Source organism: Palaemon carinicauda, chromosome 5 (genome assembly GCF_036898095.1).
Source record: "Palaemon carinicauda isolate YSFRI2023 chromosome 5, ASM3689809v2, whole genome shotgun sequence".
NCBI classification, from domain to species: domain Eukaryota; kingdom Metazoa; phylum Arthropoda; class Malacostraca; order Decapoda; family Palaemonidae; genus Palaemon; species Palaemon carinicauda.
The window spans coordinates 61033873-61052573 of record NC_090729.1 but is presented as its reverse complement, the minus strand read 5'-3'; the positions used below and the strand labels follow the sequence as shown (position 1 = coordinate 61052573).

The 18701-nt window shown below is 37.5% G+C and overlaps 1 protein-coding gene across 2 annotated transcripts; it reads right to left on the bottom strand.

Moving 5' to 3' along the window:
* Positions 1–9207: 9207 nt before the first annotated feature.
* LOC137641319 (uncharacterized) lies at positions 9208–16837 on the bottom strand. 2 transcript variants are annotated; one of them, XM_068373748.1, is made up of 3 exons: positions 16679–16837; positions 16327–16421; positions 9209–11213 (listed from the first exon to the last, which is right to left on the bottom strand). In XM_068373748.1, the coding sequence occupies exons 2-3, from the start codon at positions 16332–16334 to the stop codon at positions 9674–9676; spliced, it is 1548 nt and encodes a 515-aa protein (XP_068229849.1). In that variant the 5' UTR covers positions 16335–16421; positions 16679–16837; the 3' UTR covers positions 9209–9673. The 2 variants fall into 2 exon arrangements, with proteins under 2 accessions (XP_068229847.1, XP_068229849.1); XM_068373746.1 differs by lacking the exon at positions 16679–16837 and having other exon boundaries at positions 9208–11213; positions 16327–16563.
* Between the last annotated feature and the right edge of the window lie 1864 nt (positions 16838–18701).

Genomic DNA, 18701 nt, shown 5'->3' with positions numbered 1-18701 from the left:
TTTGTTAATTTGGCAGTGGTATTGTTATTATTATTATTATTATTATTATTATTATTATTATTATTATTATTATTGAAAACATTCGCTGCAAGTTTGAGTTTATTATTATTATTATTATTATTTTTTTTTTTTTTATTTAGTATTGATATTTATAGGCAATGTTTTTTTTTATTTATGTTACACCTAAATATAAGGATGTGTAACATCGTTTCGGAATCAAGATTTAAAAAAAAAATGAATATTAGAGGTCATTTGCATATATATATATATATATATATATATATATATATATATATATATATATATATATATATATATATATATATATTCATATATATATATATATATATATATATATATATATATATATATATATATAAATTGAATGGCATTTTCGCCTCGAGAAAGCTTGAGATTTAGTAGAAAGGCAAAGGAAAGTAGATACTTCAGCATTTGGACAATTCATTTGGTAGGCTCTCGGGAACAACATTTCCCATCATCGGAGCTAAAAAAAAATTAGCATAAAACATAAATCAATAGACATAATTACGTCAGATAAAGGAAATTCAGTTAAACTGGGAAGAATTATAACATGTATTTGTTTTAATTCTTGCCAGTTTAACAGAATTTCATTTATCTGACGTAATTATGTCTATTGATTTATGTTTTATGCTAATTTTTTTTAGCTCCGATGATGGGAAATGTTGTTCCCGAGAGCCTAGCAAATGAATTGTCCAAATGCTGGAGTATCTTTTCTCTCTCTCTCTCTCTCTCTCTCTCTCTCTCTCTCTCTCTCTCCTCTCTCTCTCTCTCTCTCTCTCTCTCTCTCTCTCTATATATATATATATATATATATATATATATATATATATATATATATATAAGTAGGAATAAAATAGTCAATGCTGCTATCATCTTCTTTATTCGGGAGCTTTCGACATAACTTATGTCATCTTCAGCCTATCTGCAATTATCATATGTAAAATTAATAAAATTAATAAAATCATCCTAAGTACATAGTTAGGAAGATACACTTTCATGAACTGATCAACTAGTTCTAAAATCAACCAATCAAGGAACATAAAACCTTAAAAAAGACTTATTACACACAACTATATAAAAGACTTAATAACTAATATACCTAGTCACCCGCAGGAGATGATGACCACCCATCCAGAGCAGCAACCCACAGACCAAACGGATCAATGGGTCACCGGTAACTGAACAGGTAAGCCCTCATTCAAGCTGGGTTTTGTCTTAAAAATATATAAAGACTCCAAGATTCTCAGCTGGCTGACGTTACTATGTCTGTCTGTAATTTTGAAATTTTCCCTAGAAATGGCATGACCAGATTTAAATGCGTGGTCATAAATAGCTGAAATTGGTTTCTTACTTAACGGTATACTGGTTCGTACCGATCTCCCCATGTGCTCCGAAATCCTACACTGAAGCTGTCTAGATGTGCTTCCAGTGTAGCACTCAATACAGAGTGCACATTGAAAAGTACTACACTGGAAGCACATCTAGACAGCTTCAGTGTAGGATTTCGGAGCACATGGGGAGATCGGTACTAACCAATATACTATTAAGTAAGAAACCAATTTCAGCTATTTATGACCACGCATTTAAATCTGGTCATGCCATTTCTAAGGAAAATTTCAAAATTAAAGACAGACATAGTTACGTCAGCCAGCTGAGAATCTTGGAGTCTTTATATATTTTTAAGACAAAACCCAGCTTGAATGAGGGCTTACCTGTTCAGTTACCGGTGACCCATTGATCCGTTTGGTCTGTGGGTTGCTGGTCTGGATGGGTGGTCATCATCTCCTGCGGGTGACTAGGTATATTAGTTATTAAGTCTTTTATATAGTTGAGTGTAATAAGTATTTTTTTAAGGTTTTATGTTCCTTGATTGGTTGATTTTAGAACTAGTTGATCCGTTCATGAAAGTGTATCTTCCTAACTATGTACTTAGGATGATTTTATTAATTTTATTAATTTTACATATGATAATTGCAGATAGGCTGAAGATGACATAAGTTATGTCGAAAGCTCCCGAATAAAGAAGATGATAGCAGCATTGACTATTTTATTCCTACTTAAATTGCGATTCCCAAGAGGAACCCATCTATCAACTATATATATATATATATATATATATATATATATATATATATATATATATATATATATATATATATATATATATATATATATATATATATATACTGTATATATATATATATATATATATATATATATATATATATATATATATATACTGTATATATATATATATATATATATATATATATATATATATATATATATATATATATATATATATATGGTACTTGGGCATGTTACTCTACGTTTATCATGAATAGACAACGTCTCAGCGGCGTCCAAAATTCGAAGGCAGCTTCTCGGACAGATCGTCCTGCAGATAGTTTTCAGGATAACAGGAGAAATACAATTTCTTCTCTCCATTTACTGTTTGGTGTCGACACGTGAGTCGGATCGCTTTGCGACCCTTCTTCGTGACTGCATTGAATTTTGGAACTACATTTTAATATAAAAGATAATTATTGTGGTTTTCAACCATCATAACCTTTATATTAAAGTGTAGTTGCAAAACTCAATGTAGTCCTGAAGAAGGGCGACGAAGTGATCCGAAACACGTGTCGACACCAAACAGTAAATGGAGAGAAGAAATTGTATTTCTCCTGTTATCCTGAAAACTATCTGCAGGACGATCTGTCCGAGGAGTAGCTGCCTTCGAGTTTTGGACGCCGCTGAGACGTTGTCTATTCATGATAAACGTAGAGTAACATGCCTAAGTACCATATATATATATATATATATATATATATATATATATATATATATATATATATATATATATATATATATATATCCATATATATATATATGATGTGTGTGTATTTGTATACATATGTATATCATCATCATCTCCAATGACTATTTATTCATATACAATACTACTACTACTACTACTACTACTACTACTACTACTACTACTACTACTACTACTACTACTACTGCATATGAAAGGGTTTCGCCCTTACCAAAGGGCTCATCAGGCGGGTTTAGCCTATATCCACATAGGAAGGCTTGGTTCCCACGACCCTCCCTCCCCCCTCTTTTTTTTTTTTTTTTTTTTTACTCCAGCAGAAGTGTATTGGCTTAACCTAGAAGAACTAGACCTGCGTACTAGAAGAATCCGAGCTTCTTCGTTCTGCAGAGCCGGTGTTCTAGATTATTCTAACAGAACCACCATAAGGTTGGTATCCGAAGGAATAGATCCAGATATCCGACCATTTGTACACTTGACAGGGGTCCTGTACACCCGCATCAAGGTACACAGCATACTAAAAGAAACTTAGATTCATCTTTCTGCAGAACTAATCCTCTAGGTTAACCCAATTATCCTCCATGCTGGATGTTTTTTTTTTTATCGTTTTTAAGTTTTTGGGATTTTTTTTTAATTTTTCTATTTTTTTTCTATTTCGCTAAACCCAAACAAAATCATTTGTTCACAAAAACTTTTGTTCCACTATATTTTTTTTCTATTTTTTTTATTTTTTCTAGTTTTTCAGTTTTTCTTAAATATCCTTTTAATCCACTATTTTAACTATGCTAAGTTTTTATAAGGCTTTCATCCACCTTAACATAAGAAATCTCCTAGTGTGAATCCACCTTGTCTCCGACCATGCTCATCCTGTCCTTCGTTTCCATCGAATCGCTTCCTTTCCATCTGTCCTTTATTATTGATGAGTTCAAGGGCGTCGTTATAGAAATTAATTACATCATCTTCTTCTCCTTGGATTGTACAATCGTTGGATCCCTCTTTCGTCTTGGGCCCTTGGAAGCGGACGTTGTGTTCAGCAATCAGCTGTTTGATGTTCTCACCTCCTTTCCCGATGACCATCGCTCGTTCGTCTCTGTTCAAGACCGTCTTGTAGAGGCGATTTCCTATCTTAATTAGTCCTTGGAAGATTTCCTCCTCGGGGAAGTCCTTCCTGCCATAGTTCGATGGGGAAGCGTCCTTCGCGCCTTCTGGTCGTCCTTGTATATTCTTCTCTTTTTTATTCCTGATGATATCAAGGACGTCGTAATAGAACGAGATCACATCCTCTTCGCCTCCTCGGATCGTACAATGATTGGAGTCGTCGTCCATCTTGGGGCCTTGGAATCGGATTTGATGTTCTTCCATCATCTTTTTGATGTTGTCACCTCCTCTCCCTATGACCATGGCCCGTTCCTCTCTGTCTAAGACAGTTCTGTAGAGGCGATCTCCAATCTTTGTCAGTCCTTGGACGATTTCCTCTTCCGGGAAACTCTTCCTCTCTCGCTCTTCCGTTTTTTCCATAACCCCTCTGGAAAGTGGGCTTCATGATTTCGCTGATTTGTTGACACGCGTCCATGACGTCCTCAAGTTGGCCTTGTAATGTAATGAATCCATCAGTCTTCTTTTGAATGATGATTGAAACATTGTAGGTCCTTTCGATTCTCTTCAGATTTTCTCCACCAGGTCCAACTAGGAGTCCTTTGTGTTGAGGATCGACATCGAAGCAATACTTTCCTACCGCTACTCTGTGCAATCCTTCCATGTGGACCTCTCTGTCGGCCACTCTGACCTCTCCGAGGATAACTTGCACATGTCTAAATGCTTTAACCACTTGGTTCAACTCTCCGCATAGATAACCGATTTCTCTCTTTTCGTGAGCTTTGGGAAGAATCACGTGAACATCATATATGTGCTTTATTTCTTCTATCACATATCCTTTTCGGGCTAGAAGAAGAAATCTGCCTTGGAGTGGAAGATGGAATCCGTAGCAATCTAAACTCATCAGTTGAATGTCCAGATCCCTTGGAAAGTCTTCGACATCCTCAATCAGTTCTGTTATTCTTCTCTCAGCTCTCAAGACATCTTGCTGTGGGCCACAGATAGTGATGTAGTTTCGTTCATCGGAGTTGTCCGGGATGTAGATGGCAACATTCAGTTCTCTGAACAACCTTTTCAGGGTTACGTCCTGTGGTCCTCGTAAGACATCCCGGAATTCCTTATCGACTAGCATCACGAAATCTTCTTTGCCGACTGCAAACAGCCCTTCGGAGACTTTAGTTAGTTCCCTGAGATTGAAATCCTTATCGACTCTGAATAGGATTTCTTGGTAAACCTTTTCAGTGCCTCTCTTAGGTCCGGTGAGATGAACCGCTCCCGACCCATCGTTAACCACGACCATGTGAACCCCATGTTGCATTTTGGCCATCTTCGCGAATTTTCCACCTTTTCCGACGATCATTCCCAAATCCACATCTCCCCGGCAGAAGAAGGTGGACTTTTTGCCTCCAGCGTAGCGGAGAGGTCCGCATCTGCCAGCTGGTTTTCTCGCTTGATTGGAGAAACTCACCTTACGTCTTTCTTTTCCTATTACATTTCTGTTTTCTCGAACCTTTTCATATAGATGAAGAGCATCCTCAAGATCGTCAACTTCTTCTTCCGGATCATTTACAAACAGAGATTCTTCAAGAACTTTTTCTTCCTCCTCTTCCTGTAGTTCCTGTTCTCCTCCTTGAGAAAGATCCGATTCATCAAGTTGTTCATCAAGAGGATGAACTTTATCTTCTTTCCCATTTTCTTCCTCCTCCATTCGTTCTTCTTTATCGTCTCGTTGTTCATCCTCAGGGAGAATTATTTCATCTTCATTTTCATCCTGGAACACTCCTTCAGCAGGAAGAAATTCGCAGTCTTCCTGGGTCGTTGCTCCTTCGTTTTCCATAAGATCCTGCGAAAGCTCTTCTCTCGCAGTCTCTTCTTCTTTTTCAATAAGAAGATCTTGTGAAAGCTCTTCTCTCACTGTCTCTTCTTCTTTTTCCAGAAGAAGATCTTGTGAAAGCTCCTCTTTCACTGTTTCCTCTTCTTTTTCCAGAAGAAGATCTTGTGAAAGCTCTTCTCTCACTGTCTCTTCTTCTTTTTCCAGAAGATCTTGTGAAAGCTCTTCTCTCACTGTCTCTTCTTCTTTTTCCAGAAGAAGATCTTGTGAAAGCTCTTCTCTCACTGTCTCTTCTTCTTTTTCCAGAAGAAGATCTTGTGAAAGCTCTTCTCTCACTGTCTCTTCTTCTTTTTCCAGAAGATCATCTTGTGAAAGCTCTTCTCTCACTGTCTCTTCTTCTTTTTCCAGAAGAAGATCTTGTGAAAGCTCTTCTCTCACTGTCTCTTCTTCTTTTTCCAGAAGATCATCTTGTGAAAGCTCTTCTCTCACTGTCTCTTCTTCTTTTTCCAGAAGAAGATCTTGTGAAAGCTCTTCTCTCACAGTCTTTTCTTCTTTTTCCAGGAGAAGATCTTGTGAAAGCTCCTCTTTCACTGTTTCCTCTTCTTTTTCCATGAGAAGATCTTGGGAAAGCTCCTCTCTCACAGCTTCATCTTCTTCTTTTTCCTCTTCTTTTTCCATGAGAAGATCTTGGGAAAGCTCCTCTCTCCCAGTTTCCTCTTCTTCTTTTTCCTCTTCTTCTTTTTCCATGAGAAGATCTAGAGAAAGCTCCTCTCTCACAGTTTCCTCTTCTTCTTTTTCCATAAGAAGATCTTGGGAAAGCTCCTCTTTCACTGTTTCTTCTGCGTTGCCTCCAAACACACACCTGAAAAAGAAATATCCACCGAAGGCAGCAGTGCCAAGAAGCAAAGCCATCTTCGGCAAAAAGACATAGTCGTCGACGAGGCGAAGAAGCTCATCTTTCTCCGCTTCGCTTCCTACCATGTTCCTCGCCAAATTCACCAGAGTCCCTTCGCAGGGTGACAGGGTCGGTTCTTCATACCTCACGAGGTTCGATAAACCAACATACCCAAGGGCAGAATGCAGACCCCGCCACATCCTATTTTGGGTCCTGTAATCCTGCAGATTCCGACGCGCAGCGTCGCACAGGTCCAGCTCTCCCTCCAGAGCTGATCTCCATCGCACTCCTCCGTTGAGTACAATGTTCGCCATATTCTTCATCTCTCGCACAATACTTGAGTTGAAAAGTTTATCCATCATTATGAATACCGAAAACCGTTTTTTCAATCAGCCTATATTTGAATAAAATGAAATTGACAACTGGGATCTTCGAAGTCTTCAAAAATCGGAGTCCGGAGCCGGAGGAAGGAGAAATTCGTCACTGAAGGTTTCGCATGAAACTCACTCTCTCTCTCTCTCTCTCTCTCTCTCTCTCTCTCTCTCTCTCTCTCTCTCTCTCTCTCTCTCTCATGTTCCATATTCAGATGCACATTCTCTCTCTCTCTCTCTCTCTCTCTCTCTCTCTCTCTCTCTCTCTCTCTCTCTCTCTCTCTCTCTCTCTCTCATGTTCCATATTCAGATGCACATTCTCTCTCTCTCTCTCTCTCTCTCTCTCTCTCTCTCTCTCTCTCTCTCTCTCTCTCTCTCTCTCTCTCTCTCGGAAGGAGAAATTCGTCACTGAAGACTCTCCGGAGCCGGAGGAAGACTCCCTGAAGACTTTTCATGGACTTCCATTTGAATCGCTGAAGACAATTTGCATTTTCTTGGGGAACCTCAACAGTCATTAAAAAACACATAAAAAAAAATCATTAATACATACATACTGTACATACATACATACATGCGTAAAAATCACAGGGAAACGTGATGTTCAGATGCAAAATGATTACGGGATAAATTGAATAGAAAATATATGATTACGTCCTTACTATACTCAATTAGCTAGGAAAAGTTTCCTGCTATCTGATTGGTTAGCATTATCTTGTCCAACCAATCAGCGATCAGGAAACTTTTCCGAGCTAAAAAGGCACCCCTGCAAGTCGGTGTAAATCTGCCTCACTAAAAAGAATTGACTATAGTTTCGTGATACATCTTAAGAGGACTAATTGACTGAGTGAGGTCTCTTTATATTTTATATGGTACATTTAGGGTACGAACATACATACATAGGCCTACATACATACATACATACATACATACATATATACATACATATCTGTATGCATGTTTGTACTCTCTCTTTACCACACAAAAGGTAAAGAGACCTCGCTCAATCAATTAGTCAGATTAAGAAGTATCACGTAACTAGTCAAGACGTAACGTAATCATGTATTTTCTATTTCATTTCCCCTGTGGTTACTTTGCGCGCGCGCACTCACACACACATACATATATATATATATATATATATATATATATATATATATATATATATATATATATATATATATATATAATATATGTATGTGTGTATATATATATATATATATATATATATATATAGAAGAGAAGACGATGGATTGACGAAATAAGAAAATTTGCTGGTATAAACTGGCCTAACTTTAGATATTACCCTCACGCACGTACGTCTCCTTTTCCTTATTGGGGAGCTAACACCCCCTCTCCTGCGACCCACAAAATTATATCATTATTATTATTATTATTATTATTATTTTTATTAGTATCATTATTATTATTATTATTATTATTATTATTTTTATTATTATTATTATTTTTATTATTATTATTATTATTATTATTATTATTATTATTATTATTATTACTTGCTAAGCTATTGTGAAGATGTCCTTGATTTAGTTAGCAATAACTTCTTAATTAGTCTAGTATCTTACCTCTTCCTTTAGTTTAACATTAATTGAATTTCTCTCAGGAGTTTACATAAGCAAAGTTTCGTGGGTGAGGGATACGAATGCTGGTTTCTTTCTTTACTAGACATAAAAAGGGGTTTGAACAGGCACTTACAAGCAGTCAAAAACAAAAGCGTGGTTTCTACATTAACACTTAGTGATGAACTCAGACGTCTTGACACTGGCTGGAGAATTTGGTGAATCCTGGTTTAGTTAGGCCTAAACGTCATCTATAGGCCTACTGTCGTCGCTGAAGTATAAGCCTTCGTCAGGTGTTGGGAAGGCTGGCGCGAAGTTCTAGGCACGCCTTGGTCACTCGGGGACGTCACGCCTCTCGGTCGCTCTGGGACGTCTCGCCAAACGCACTCACAGACACTCAGGTGCGGGCGTAGTAACTTTGTTCGTCGTCCTTCGTTCTCAGGGGTAATTGTTCCCCTGTAATTTCGCGGCTGCTTTAGTATTCTACGTAATCGCCGTCCCTCAATTTGGTATAGGCAGCCGCCATGTGTTGTCGTCAAGGAGACCCGGCAGGTTAAGTAGGTCGTTAGACCTATTATACAGAGTGACTACTAGGAAGAGAGCGAGATGCCGTCTTCTCGTTGCTTATATATGGTCGTCCTGGGCGTGTCAAGCTATCCTTAATCACGTGACTTTTTCCCGGCTTCCACGTCTCATTCGTCTATGTTCCGTTCGACATTCAAGAACGGATCCTGTCGTTTGGGGGGGTTGTTTACGGGAAAGAACCCTGGAGTCAGCGAAATTAGTTGAAAACATCCTACCTAACTCCCGTTCACTCTCCTGTCTCTCCACAACTCTTTCTATATCTTTACAATTACTACTAACTGCATTTGTCTCCCCATTTCCTATTAACTAACAAAACCCACAAATAAAGACATCAATAACATACATAAACCTTCTGCATATGAAACTTACTCAAAAACAAGCATCTGTCTGACACCACTCGGCCAGCTACTAGGATTCTTATAGAATCCTCACATACAACAAAACCTATTCTTTAGGTTTCCCAGTAATAACTAGTAGCAACTCATTAATCCTTTCCAATTTTCTGAAAACCAAATACTTCACCACATTATATGTTACCACAGTAATAAGCACAATCAAAAACACATTACACATAGTCAGAAATGGTGCAACATCTTTCTTGTAAAACAGAACATAATCATTATCAAGTGGCATTGCCACATTTTCTACCACTGTTAATTTGTCTAGCTGAAAATGATTAATCTTGTTCTCGTAACTCTTTGCAATGGAAGATTGATTTAACTCATAATGCAAAAACACACTTGGTACATAATAGAGATAATCATTTATCACTACTGAGCAAGAATCTGCAAATGACTTCAAGTTTCCTAACTGAAATGTTTGAGTCTTCCCATCACAAGTAACTTCTGCATTTTTAGTACTTTGTACATAAACAAAAATCTCATTACCTAAATGTAATGCCCTGTATGGCAAAGCAAAGGTTTCAAATTTACACTCTCTCATCAACTCATAATTCTCAAAGAAAATACCTTGGATACACGGAAAATTGCTCATAGGTTGTTTAATTTGCACAAAATTGCACATGGATTGACTTTCACTTATCAACACACACTGTTCTAAATCACCTTCTTCTAAAATAATCATCAACAACTTGTTCTTATCCAATGCTAGACGAACCTTCGGATGGTTCCAAATTATTGTTGCATTTCCTATCTTAACTGGGAAAGGATGTATTGTATACAGGTCAAACAAATTCATACCCTTGAAGGGGATCAATACCAACAAATACCCTTTTGTTACTTTCACAGTTGACATTGTGTAATACCAAAATATATCTTCTAGCAAAGGCTTGGAATGGCTATTTACCATACACCAATCGATAATTTCTTTCAAAGTTTTTGGAGAAATGATAGCAGGGCTGAGTATTCCCTTTTGTGCATTTATTAGTCCGTTCACAGATTCCTTGTGATCACCAATCTCGATTTCTACTTCATGAATCAACTTAAACACTTGTTCTACGTCATCTATTTTATTAGAAACATTCACGTTAACTTGATTAATAAATTCCACCATCTTTTTTATGTTCTCTACATTCTTATTATTATTTTCTATTAGAGTACTTATAAGATTACCCTTCTGATTAGCCCATTTCTCGATTAGTTCTACACGATCAGTCAAACCTTTTACATCGTTTTCTGTAGCCACTCCAAACAAAGCACTAAATGCACTTCCTACAAAAGGTAACAAAGATCTCTTGTTTCTTTGAGGCCTGACAATGTCTTCAATTTTACCCTGTAAATTTCTTAATACTTCTACAAAGGCAGAATCACTATGGGTTAGTATGCACTTCCGTAGTTCTTTATCTAACTGGTTCAAATGTTCTTCCCTTTCTAATATTGAATTGACATTAATTTTTACTACAGCAAAATCTGTTAACAGTTCACCTTTTCCATGATTTTGTATCAAGGCCCCACTTTTAATGTCTATTTCGCAAGTGATACCGACCACCAGGGGTAGGATCAGAAGGAAGTTTTTCCACCACTTCCTGTAGAAGTTGAGAGGACCATGGATTAGTTTTTACAACCTTCATATGATTCCAATGGGCATACCTTACATCTAAATTCTGTTCATGTATCAGCTTAAATTTATTATTCCTTTCCCTTTCTAACACTCTATAAGGACCTTCAAATTTGGGAGATACCTTTTCATTTGGTCCTTCCTTTACATGTACCTTTATATATACTTGTGAGCCTATCTTCAGGTCAGTCATGGAACTAGTTGTGTCATAGTATTTCTTATTTACCTGTTGGCCCTTTCCTAAAGATTGTCTGGTTTGTCTTATTATTTGAAAGGTTCTTTGCAGTTTCCAAGCTATATAGTCCTGGTAATCATATGTGTGCCTAGGAGGTTTTGCGTCATCTAACAATGAGTTTGGCAGTCTTTTCTGATAACCATAAAGCAAAAAGTGTGGGGTTTCTCCTACTGTCTCATTTACTGTGTTATTCAAAGTAAACTGAACGTCCTCTAACGCTAGGTCCCAATCTTCTGTAGTTGGACTAATGATAGTTCGCAGTACATCCAGTATCTTCTTATTGGCCCTTTCCACTGTCCCATTTGAACTCGGCTTATAAGGGGTTATCTCGCATTTCTTTATCTCAAAAAATTCACAAAGCTTTTTCATTACCTCACTGGTGAATTCGGGTGCATTGTCCGACAAAAGTACCTCCGGACACGAATGTCTTGTGAGTATTCTGGTCTTTAAAGCTTCTGCAACAGAAACTGCAGTTCTATCTCTGACTGGGACAATTTCTAAATACCGAGTCAAATAATCAATGAATACCAGTATATATTTATTTCCTCTCAAAGTTTTTGGAAAGGGTCCTATATGATCCATCTGAACTACCTCAAAAGGGTTTAAATTACTAGGATATTTTTCTAAAGGAGCTCTGACATTTACATGACCTTTATGCCTATTACAAGTTTGACATTCATTTACAAATTGCTTTGCTTCTTCGCTGCACTTAGGCCAAAAATAATTTCTATTTATTGTTCTCAGAGTCTTTTTGATTCCTGGATGTCCTGCCAACTTGTGGGTATGTGTTAGAGTTAATACTTCTTTAGTCAGGGTGTCAGGCACATATAGTCTAGAGCAAGCACTCCTATCCTTAGCCTTCTTATATAATATCCCATTTATTAATTCAAAATCTGACCTAGAGGTTTCATCTTGTAGCAAATCTCCTATTATTTTCCTGATACCTTCTTGTTTCTCTTGTTCTATTTTAACTCTCTCCAAATCTAAGTCTACGACCTGACAGCTGAAACAAAAAGTGTTAGTTGTGATAATTCTTTCAGTATCCTCTTGTGCTCTAGATAATCCATCTGCTAAAGTATTAAACTTACCTGGAATGTATCTAAATTCTGGAGCAAACTCTAGCACACTAATAAACCATCGATTAAACTTTAAGTTATTAGTGAAAGCTCTTTTCTTAAATAGGTCACAGATGGGTTTATGGTCAGTAAGTACATTTACTTTGTGTCCTAACAAAATGTGCCGAAACTTTCTCAGTGCCCAATAAATGGCTAAACATTCCTTTTCTGTGGTATTGTAATTTCGTTCGGCCGCATTCAGGACTCTACTTGCATAATATACTACCCTCATTCGGGTTTTTGCCTTCTGTAACAAAACCGCTCCTATTCCTGTATTCGAAGCATCACATGCTAAGTAAAATTGCTTGCTAAAGTCTGGATACACTAAGATAGGATCTTGGATTAATTTCTCCTTCAACTTTTGAAAAGCCTCCTCTTGCTCTGCTTTCCATTCAAACTCTACATCCTTCTTAGTTAATTCTGTCAATGGTTTAGCTACAGTAGCAAAATTTTTGACAAATGGTCTATAGTATCCTATCATCCCTAAAAATCTTCTTACACCTTTCAAATTTTGTGGAGCAGGATATTCCACAATCGCCTTTATTTTTCCTTCTTGCATGCGTAATCCATCAGCACTGATCACATGTCCTAAATATTCTAATGATTTCCTCAAGAATTGACATTTCTTAACCTTTATCTTTAATCCTGCCAGTCTTAGTCGTTCTAAAACGATTTCTATGGTTCCGAAATGGCTCTCTATATCTTTGCTAAATATAATGACATCATCTAAATAGACTGACACATTCTCTATGTCTCCTAAGATCTGTAACATTAACCTTACAAAAGTCAATGGAGCTGATGTTAACCCAAATGGCATTACCTGAAATTCTAAGTGTTCTTTATGCGTGCTGAAGGCAGTTAATGGCTTTGATTCTTCGTCTAAAGGTACTTGCCAATATCCACTTAGTAGATCTAAGGATGAGAAGATCTTTGCTCCTCCTAACTGAGCCAATACATCGTTTATTACAGGCATGGGCATCCTATCAGGAACGGTGTTCGCATTCAACTTGCGATAATCAATCACTAATCTGTAACTTCCATCTTTCTTTGGAATCAACAACATGGGAGAATTATAAGGTGATTTAGAGGGTATGACCACTCCTTCTTCTTTCATTTCTTCTATCATTTTATCTACTATTGGACGTTGGCTGATAGGTAATTTATAATTAGGTATGAAAAAGGGTTTGGCTCCATCATCTAGGATTATCTTATGTCTTAACACCTCAGTCCTACCTAACCTATCACCTGTAATTGCTATGCCCTGCCTATATTTATTTAAGGTTTCTATTAACCTTTTACGGTACTCAGGAAAATCGGTGTTATCTATCTCCCTATCTATTCCTGCATCAATGTTTCCTATGGTAAAGAATGCTTCCTCCTCTAACGGAATCATTTTGTGTGTAACTTCTATTCCTGTACAAAATTCTGTACCCGCTAACAAATGGAGTCTTTTATCAGAATAATTCATGACATAAGTAGTACAGGCTAATCCCTCCATCTGAACTAATGAGTTATCCATTCTGACATATTCTGGTAATCCTTCTGGGGTCAAGATTACATCATTATTTGTGTGTAGGCGGGTTATTAAATATACTCTAGTAAGAGTATTGGGCAGTAGTACTACATCTCTAGCTAGCCTAAATCTTATTTTGTTTGCATCTGCTGTGCTGATCAGACTTATTTCCCCAGTTTGTACTTGAGTACAAAAACATGAATCTTCATCTCCTCCTTTTTGAGATTCTGTTTCTCTTAAGTGTCTTAATTCTTGTGAATTCAATGTGCCTAGCAGCAAAACTTCTTGGAATTCCCTTTTATCTATTCTCTCAGATTCTCTGTCGACATTTTTCTCCTTAGTATGTGTGCTGCCTTTACAAGAAGTAATTTCTCCCTTTCTAGGTGCAATTGCTAAATTCTCTTCTTTCTCCCTTTCTTCTGATTTTACTTTGATTTCCCTTTCTCTTTCTGAACCGGAGTGTGTTTCAACTATCGAAGCGGTCCCCTGCAAATTGGCCAAATTTGTAGTGGACTTGTCATCAACAAGTTGGAAACAGACTTCCTGATTATTTCCCTTTAGAACTAATCTTCTGTCTTGACAATCAAAAACTATGCCAAAATCTTGCATTGTTGCAAAAGAAATCAAAGCTCGAGCGGGAAATGCTACTTCTTGCAAAACCAAAAATGGCACTTGACACTTCTTCTCTAGCAATTCAATGTTTAAATCTATGGCTCCTACATTGTTAAGCTGATTGCCAGTTATCCCCTGAATTAATGTATCCTCACTCCTAATTGCAGAAATAGGTATATTCAAATAATCAGTTAAGGTATGGAGCCCTATGAGATTTACAGTACTTCCTGAATCTAACAAACTAAGACATTCTTTACCTTCTATCTTGATATTTGTCTTGGGTAATGATTGCTGTCGGAAGGATAAATATGTTGCTGGCAACGTGGATGTACCTCCGCTACCTGCAACATCCTTCCATTCTTTGGTTTCCCTATTTCCTGGACTCCTATCCTGCTCTTCTAGTCACTTTCTGTTACCTTGTTTTTCTTCGGAGTAATTAGTAGGGTTTGAGTTATCCCTTGCCTGTACCTGAGGAGTATTTTCGGAGGGTTTATTATGTTTCTTACCTTGGTACCAACATTCTTGGTCTGTGTGACCTCCTCTTTGACAATACTGGCAATACCTATTCTTTGGTCTAGCTCCCTTATGATGATAATTCCCTCTAGATTTATATGTTTCATTATAATTTCCTCTGTTTTGTTCATTTGACTTGTAAGGGGGCTGGTTATTTTGATAATTTTTATGGTAATATTTATTCCTACCGGTCTCGTTTTTCTGTATAATTTCTTGACATTCGTTCGGTGTTTTTGTGGTTTTCTGGGCAGGATCTAACTTTAGGTCTTCCAACAAGGCCGCATACATCTTACTGTAGGCCACAAGATTTAGAACTTCATCTAGATCTACCAGGTTCTTATTATCCTTACTAAACTTGGTTCCGTCTCCTACCGTGATTGTGGGCAATGACAAAAAGTCTTCCCTAACTGCTCTTACCTGATCCCTAACCTGGGTACGCCAACTGGCCCTGGATTCACCTTCACATTTATTAGTTGAGGTAAGCCTATACAAGTTCGACAACCGATCGGTCTCCTTGGCCGATCGCCACAATAGTCTGCATTCCTCCTTGAACTCGTTGAAAGTGGTAATTTTTTCAAAGGCCTTACCGTTTAATGTAGGGTGAGCATCCCCTACGTCTACGTTGACTAACATCATTGCCTGTTTAATTTTTGCAACATCGTCAGTTATTTTAAAACTAGCGATCCTATTCTCTGTGTCCGCTAACCACTTATCTACACTGTATTTCTCTAACCTTTGTTTGTCGGGATTATCCCTACTTACATTTCCACAAAACCGTGTGGTTTGTGTGATCAGCCCAGCGGAATTCATATCGGCAATATTTGCTCTTACCGGACTCGAACTTCGGTTTCTAGTCAGATTTTGACGTCTTCCTACACTAGCACTTCGCGACCGTCTGTCTGCAGTTAATCTCAAGTCGTATTGATATTGTGTAAGTCTTTGGAAAATATTGTCCAGACTCATATCACAAAAAAAGGAAAAATTAAAACACCAAAATTTTCTTACGAGAGACAAATGCCCTAACTTCCTATTCTATAGAGAGACAGTATTTATACAAAACAAGAGAGTGAACGAAAACATGCAAACTACTCACATATCCATTGGTTCACGACTCCTTTGGTTTCCCTCTGTTTTTCTTGAAATTGTTTTGTATTTCTTCGACACATAAAAGGGGGTTTCAGCACTTTCCTGAAATAAAGCCAGTATTAGTTCAAACTTAATACAACACGGCACAGTATCCCTTAACGATGCCACCATTTGTGAAGATGTCCTTGATTTAGTTAGCAATAACTTCTTAATTAGTCTAGTATCTTACCTCTTCCTTTAGTTTAACATTAATTGAATTTCTCTCAGGAGTTTACATAAGCAAAGTTTCGTGGGTGAGGGATACGAATGCTGGTTTCTTTCTTTACTAGACATAAAAAGGGGTTTGAACAGGCACTTACAAGCAGTCAAAAACAAAAGCGTGGTTTCTACATTAACACTTAGTGATGAACTCAGACGTCTTGACACTGGCTGGAGAATTTGGTGAATCCTGGTTTAGTTAGGCCTAAACGTCATCTATAGGCCTACTGTCGTCGCTGAAGTATAAGCCTTCGTCAGGTGTTGGGAAGGCTGGCGCGAAGTTCTAGGCACGCCTTGGTCACTCGGGGACGTCACGCCTCTCGGTCGCTCTGGGACGTCTCGCCAAACGCACTCACAGACACTCAGGTGCGGGCGTAGTAACTTTGTTCGTCGTCCTTCGTTCTCAGGGGTAATTGTTCCCCTGTAATTTCGCGGCTGCTTTAGTATTCTACGTAATCGCCGTCCCTCAATTTGGTATAGGCAGCCGCCATGTGTTGTCGTCAAGGAGACCCGGCAGGTTAAGTAGGTCGTTAGACCTATTATACAGAGTGACTACTAGGAAGAGAGCGAGATGCCGTCTTCTCGTTGCTTATATATGGTCGTCCTGGGCGTGTCAAGCTATCCTTAATCACGTGACTTTTTCCCGGCTTCCACGTCTCATTCGTCTATGTTCCGTTCGACATTCAAGAACGGATCCTGTCGTTTGGGGGGGTTGTTTACGGGAAAGAACCCTGGAGTCAGCGAAATTAGTTGAAAACATCCTACCTAACTCCCGTTCACTCTCCTGTCTCTCCACAACTCTTTCTATATCTTTACAATTACTACTAACTGCATTTGTCTCCCCATTTCCTATTAACTAACAAAACCCACAAATAAAGACATCAATAACATACATAAACCTTCTGCATATGAAACTTACTCAAAAACAAGCATCTGTCTGACACCATAACCCTAGTTGGGAAAGCAGGATACTATAAGCCCAGGAGCCCCAACAGGGAAAATAGTCCTCTGAGGAAAGGAAACAAGATATAAGAGAAGTAATTAACAATTGGAATAGAATATTTCAAGAAGACTTCCAACATTAAAATACATATTTCATATGTAAACTATAAAAACTTTTAACAAAAAAGAGGAATGAAAATAAGATAGAATTGTGTGCCCGAGTGTATCTTCAATAGAGAACTCTAACCCAAGACAGTGCATTAGTTAACCCCTTGAGCGAAGAAGAATTGTTTGGTAATTTCAGTGTTGTCAGATGTACGAGGATGGAGGAGAATGTGATAAAAATAGGCCAGACTATTCGGTATATGTGTAAGCAAAGACAAAATGAGCCGTAACCAAAGAGACCAATGTCTAAAGGATCCAATAACACTTTAGCGATAGTATTTCACCGGGTGGCTGGTACCCTGGCCAACCTACTATCGTGATGATAGTGAGAGCCATGGGGATGATAATGGTGATATTAATGATAGGGTGATGGGAATATGTTGCTAAAGAAGATGGTGATAGCAATCAACTCAGTAAGCTGTATGGGAGAGAGCCTCTCTCTCTCTCTCTCTCTCTCTCTCTCTCTCTCTCTCTCTCTCTCTCTCTCTCTCTCTCTCTCTCTCTCTCTCTCTCTCTATATATATATATATATATATATATATATATATGTGTGTATATATATATATAAATATATATATATATATATATATATATATATATATATATATATAAAGGCGTGTGTGTGTGTGTGTGTGTGTGTGTGTGTGTGTGTTATTCAGTTTTGATTATAAAGTATACCGCTAAATTATCGATTTTGACATTGTAGAGTTTATAAACACTGAAAATTTTTTTTTGAAACCATTATATAAGATGTTTAAAATTTGAAATTTAAAGGAAAAATTTACGAATAATCCATGACCTTTACAATAGAACCAATACAAATGCAATGTGCAGTTTTTTTTATGTGTTATAGGAGAAAAATGTTGTCATTAAAAGTCTTTCAGATGGAAGTTGAATGTTCGTAAAAGTGGGTCTTATGTAAGGTGATGTTATGTCACCATGGTTGTTTAAGATAATTCTGAACTCTTAATGTGAGAAAGGACAATAGATACTTAAATATTACTAATTAACGTTAGT

Coding starts and splice junctions, on each gene's coding strand:
- LOC137641319 (XM_068373746.1), bottom strand. CDS start 16,490: ATGGTGGCATCGTTAAGGGATACTGTGCCGTGTTGTATTAAGTTTGAA. Junction 11,214..16,326: donor AGTCGTGAACCAATGGATAT/GTGAGTAGTTTG, acceptor CAACTTCTACAG/GAAGTGGTGGAAAAACTTCC.